This window comes from Notothenia coriiceps, unplaced genomic scaffold (genome assembly GCF_000735185.1).
Source record: "Notothenia coriiceps isolate Sejong01 unplaced genomic scaffold, NC01 NC01_scaffold00026080, whole genome shotgun sequence".
NCBI lineage: Eukaryota > Metazoa > Chordata > Actinopteri > Perciformes > Nototheniidae > Notothenia > Notothenia coriiceps.
This window is the reverse complement of record NW_011358781.1, coordinates 25,053-30,566: the sequence shown is the minus strand read 5'-3', so window position 1 is coordinate 30,566 and position 5,514 is coordinate 25,053. Positions and strand designations below refer to the sequence as shown.

General features: G+C 38.0%; 1 protein-coding gene across 1 annotated transcript; it reads right to left on the bottom strand.

Annotated features, from left to right (window-relative positions):
- Positions 1-2,293: 2,293 nt before the first annotated feature.
- On the bottom strand, positions 2,294-5,056 carry LOC104956452 (pulmonary surfactant-associated protein D-like). Its single transcript, XM_010783933.1, has 7 exons — positions 5,030-5,056; positions 4,757-4,810; positions 3,606-3,659; positions 3,469-3,522; positions 3,322-3,375; positions 2,399-2,452; positions 2,294-2,311 (listed from the first exon to the last, which is right to left on the bottom strand). The coding sequence occupies exons 2-7, from the start codon at positions 4,805-4,807 to the stop codon at positions 2,294-2,296; spliced, it is 285 nt and encodes a 94-aa protein (XP_010782235.1). The 5' UTR covers positions 4,808-4,810; positions 5,030-5,056.
- Between the last annotated feature and the right edge of the window lie 458 nt (positions 5,057-5,514).

Below are 5,514 nucleotides of genomic sequence, written 5' to 3'. Positions count from 1 at the left end.
ACCGGGGACACATCTTGATGTAGAGAAGACATCAAAAAGTGCATTTTGCATGATAGGTCCCCTTTAAATGAGGGAAAATGGTAAAATAAGAATTGACAGCTTATTTTGAGTATATTTGGCTTACAACAAGACATTTATCTCTTTTCTAGCATCCAGATATATTTTATATTTCAAAAACTCGTATAACGTCTTATAATCTCACTGCACAGGGAGTTTATTGCACTTTTAAAAAGGCCTCAGGGCGAAGTAAGAGCTAATCAAATCTGTATCTTCTCAAAATGCATAATTTTCTGGTTTTAACATGGCCTTTTTTCCTGCAGTGTGTCGTTATGAATCAGTGAACGATCCGCCTCCTGTCGTCCTTACTTTAGTGGAAGAACAGTAACAACACGACGGGAACAAGAACAACAGATGACATTAGAAATAGAAAGAACAAAGGCAGTAAAAGCAGGGAGAGAGAGTGGGAAAGGTTTCTGAATTTGTGTAGCTGCAGGATGGAAATACATTCTTCTGCTGGAACAATAACGTGGAGGACACACAAGGTCACTCTCTTTCTCCTCTCAGCTCTCTGTGCCAAACCAATGCACATCATCTATACTGTCACAATACCAACCAACCACATATGCACACAAGCTACAGTGTAGAAATGGCAATGGAATTATTCTGACCTGAGCTCCTCCAACAATGCAACATATATAATAAAATACAAAATACAAAATAGTGCAAGAAGTCTATATACATACAAATAGAATATGATATGTACAAGAACAGAATATGAAATTAAATAATGTACATTTAAAGGTGGGGTAGGTAATTCACTTCAGAAACACTTTTTGTTATATTCCATGGAATGCTCCCGATAGCAATGAATACATGAAATGTTTTGACAATAAATACATAAAAAAAGTCATCTGTGGAAGCCGTGGTGCTGTAAAAAGCACGACCAATCATCTGAGCCGGCCCGGCTAAAATAACTGGATGGCCTACCTGCCTGTCAGCCTTCCATCTGTGCACAAACTTATCTCGTGCCCTCATTGGTCATGTGCGCGTTCGTGTGTGTTGGAGGAGGGGCTCTGTGAGGAAGTCTGAAGGAAGGGGCAGATTTTTTTCGGTTGTGTACTTTCAAATTCTAGCGCACTCGAGCTGGGTTCTCCATTCTTACCTACCCTACCTTTAAAACCAAATTAAATACGGTTTATTGCGGTGATAACTATTTAGATAAATAAGTAGATTGCAAGATGACAAACAGGAATGTTTATCGGGGCACTCAGCAGAGCTCAGGTGTCGGTTTAAACTGTCCCTTAGTCAACAAACACACATACAGTATATCAGGGGTGTCCAAACTACGGCCTGTGGGCCAAATTATAAAAAGTATAATGGAATGCGGCCCACAAATGAAACTTGAGCTTGTCTTGTATTGTACTTCTTAACCCTTGTGTTGTGTTCAAAAGCTGTTACCGTTCATGGTGTTCGCGGGTCAATTTTGACCCATGATTTATCTCAGTCCAAAACACTCAAAATGAATGACTATCATACAATATTGTTTTAACTACATCATAACTAATTTATTATGCATTCATAACCGTACAATCCTGTACAATCCATTATATTTCCTACAGTGAAGACAGTGGATCATTACGTTATCTGACTATAATAGACTAATATTAGAATACAACCTCCCCAAAATAAGTTTTAAATGATTGTTACAGTTGATGAAGGGGGAGGGGTGTCTAAAGTCAAAGATGAATCTTGATTGGGCCAAATTTGACCCTGTGTCATCCAAAACCATTCTGCTGGGTCTTCCCCGACCTGAACACCAAATGATGCACCTTTTTTTTTTAGAGACTTTCAGACTTGGCTTAAATTGTCAAAATGAGTGTTTATACATCTGTTGTGGAGGACATCATGAAGCCTTGTTCCGTTAAAAAAAAAAAATGAAGCGTAGCGTTATTATATAATTGTAACTTGAAACTGGTCACGGGAGACCCAAACACAACATAAGGGTTAAATATGTCCGTAAACATATATCACACAGTAGTTTTCATGTGCTAATAAGCCCACTTTCAGTCAATTACAGTTGAAAAGACATTCTAACAAATCTAAGTTGATACGAAAAAAGCCCAATCATTTAATGACATAACAACCTTTAAATATACCCTTCCTATTTCTTCTTATGATAAGCAATCTGAGGCTTCTGTTTTAAGGAATGAGCTGCTAACTGAATAAATGAAACCCTATAGAAAGCTGTCATAGGCTGCAGCATGATTTACTTACATTTGATTGATTTTGCTAACTAGTGAGTGGCCCAGCCCTTTGAATATGTTCTGTATGTGTCCATCGGTGAAAAAAGTGTGTACACCCCTGCAGTATATGTACAATTTACAAATATCCGACTGACCTTGTCTCCTCTCTGTCCGGATGGACCCGGAGGCCCGATGATCCCGGGGATGCCCTGAAGACAGAGAAATGTTTAGTTTCACACTGAAACTGCCTACTTTTCCATATTGTGTACTATAGTTACAGAAAACAATGTGTTCCACCTTAAAAGGAGAGACTACAGGGATAAATATTTTAAACTAAATTATAGATATCACTTCAAAAACTGTCCGAGTCAATTACTTACATTAAGATTAAACATTTTATTGAACAATACCTGAAAATGTCTGTTTAAATATGCAAGTGAAGCCCAACTTTCTTGACTACGTGTTAATTTGAATACATTTTAAAGAAGAGATACTTAAACATCGGATAATGCCATGTTAAAAACTATCATTTTGTTTGGTTAACATGTTAGAAGCAGGTTTATACAGAGGGGCTTTTGATATTGTTTTGTATAAATCAGAAAATAGTGACAACAGTCATTTTTTTGTAAATGAAATGTTGTTTAAATCATGCTATGAATAATATATACCCAAGCCCTCAGTAACGACCTTCAGAATATAGATAGGAATGGTTTGCGTAAGTGTTACTGAAGTGAAGAGTTAGAAAATGTTACGGTAACACATTGTTTTTAACCCCATAACTTCCACAGTGGATGACGTACAGGAATTATATTATTTTCTGTATTACAGGTTTACTGAAATGTTATATTAAAATATGCTAATGAGACATCCAATGGTAACTATTTGTAGAGAAATTAAGATACGCAAATAAAGTTAGACAGAAAGAAATAACCTTAATATGTGTATTGGATGTTTTGTATTCCATGTGTCTGAAAGAATACATGTTTTGGAAGGAAAATATCCCTTATCCTGATTAATCAGTGTTTTAAAAAAATGATGGTTTTGTCTGAAGTGTCTGTAAAGGTTTAGAAAGACTCACCACATTCCCTGGTAATCCACGAAGACCCGAAGGACCAGCTATACCTGGTGGACCCTGAGAGAAACACATCATATACGAGTTAATAAAACACACTACGTACTCCAATTCAGTGTGAAACAGTGTATTAGATATGAACAGAAAACTCACGGGGTCTCCAACTCGTCCGGTCTCTCCCGTCAGTCCAGTCTCTCCCTGAGGACCCTGCAATAAAGAAGTCAAATTAGACGTGTTTTTAATAAATCAGCTGTACAGGAAACTGAGTTACAGGATGATCAGAAACGTACCGCCAACCCAGCTGGTCCATTAAAGCCTTGTTCACCAGGAAGCCCTCCCTGACCCTTTGGGAGAAAACACACATTGTAATTGAGTGAGACTGTTGTGTACACATTGATATTATTTGTATTACCATAATTGTGATTTGGTTGATGATATTTCGCAGTTATGTGCACCTATTATGTGGACCTATTATGATATATTGGAAAAACATATTGTAGGGCCATACCTACACAAAACATGTCTGTGAAGTGTTTTGCTTAAAATACCAAACAGTTTACCCATTGTAGCCATGCCTCATACTGCCCATACCCCTCTTTTGCAGCCCTGTTAGAGAAACAAGGATTTTGGGTCCTTAGCTTAAAAAAAAAAAAAGAGGAGGCGGAGCTAATGCCTGATCAGAATTCTACCGGAGATAAAGTTGCATTCTGCTGTGATAAAAGCTTTTTAAACACATGTGCTCTACAGCACAGGTTAGCTCTGAGTGTTAGCGAGGCTTGCTAATGTAAACAAAGATGAGATTACGTCCAAAACACGTCAGGCATTGTTTCTGATAGCAACTCTCTGTGGGTCCGCTGCCGATTGGACGTCATACCGGCAGCAAATCTGTATCCGCTCGTTGTACCCCCGTTTTTATAAGATTTGGGTGCGGAGGAATTGAGAGAGGGTTTTATTTTCTGACGCTGCGTGAGTTCCCCAACGCACCGGGGGACACATAGTTGTGACATAGTTGTGACATCACAAAGTGCATTTTTTGTTCTTACTTGTGAAGCACTTAGTGAATTCGATTTATGTGAAAGGTGCTATAGTAAATAAACTTATTATTATTATTATTATTACAATGTCCTTTGAAAATACTAAGCTGTTGATATAGTCATACCAATAAAGCTTGAATTGACTTAATATAAATACGTTTTTTCCACTTATTTTTGTCCAAATATTACAATATATGTGTGGTAAAAGAATGATGGGTAAATTAGGGTGGATCAGGGGTGGGGAAATGTTTTTTGATTTAATTTCCACAGCCCAGTTAGTGAAGACCCCTGAGTCACATTACTGTAGCAGGGCTGCCATTCTCTAGTCTCTGCTGACACCTAGTGGACACGTGTGTGTATTGCTATACGAAGAAATATATGAGCAAGAAATGGAGAGTAAAACTCACCATGGGTCCTGGGGTCCCTTGCTCCCCCTTCTCTCCTCTCTCTCCAGGCATCCCCTACAAGCAAAAGCAAATAATTCAATTATTAATCTCATAATGATCTGAATACTTTATTCTACCACCACCAGAAATTCAAATTAAAAGGAAGAAGTATAAGAAAACCAGATGGAGAACAGAAGTGATCTTTATGAAACCTTGAGCAGGATCACATCTCAAACCAAATATACATAATTTAAGTGTTACTAAAAAAATGTGTTATAAAAGAAGTGTACTCACAGGTTCACCAGGCTCAGGGATTACATTTGCTACCTGTAAGGAAAAGGGTAATCAGTTAGGGCCAGTAACACTTTTCAGACATCTGATTCAACCCTCTTGTTGTCTTTGGGTCAAATCCGAGAAAACAAAACTTTTTTGTTTTACATTCGATTGCATTAAGGCTTTATGATATCCTTCACAGTAGACATTTGAACATATACAATTGCTGATCACCACTTCCATTGAATTTTGGATGATTTAGTCAACTTTGTAACACCCATGGTGTTCCCGAATTAGTAACCATCCGGATCCACACACACACACACACACACACACACACACACACACACACACACACACACACACACACACACACATGTGCCCATCCCCCCACATGGATCACACCTGGCACACGCAGTACATGTTCAGTGTCTGTTCTTTGTATATTTACTGCAGTGTTCATGTATACCAGTAGTCTGATACAATATTTATAGTTTGAAAGGGTG

Coding starts and splice junctions, on each gene's coding strand:
- LOC104956452 (XM_010783933.1), bottom strand. CDS start 4,807: ATGCCTGGAGAGAGAGGAGAGAAGGGGGAGCAAGGGACCCCAGGACCC. Junction 3,660..4,756: donor AAGGGACCCCAGGACCCATG/GTGAGTTTTACT, acceptor TTTCTCCCAAAG/GGTCAGGGAGGGCTTCCTGG. Junction 3,523..3,605: donor ATGGACCAGCTGGGTTGGCG/GTACGTTTCTGA, acceptor TCTTTATTGCAG/GGTCCTCAGGGAGAGACTGG.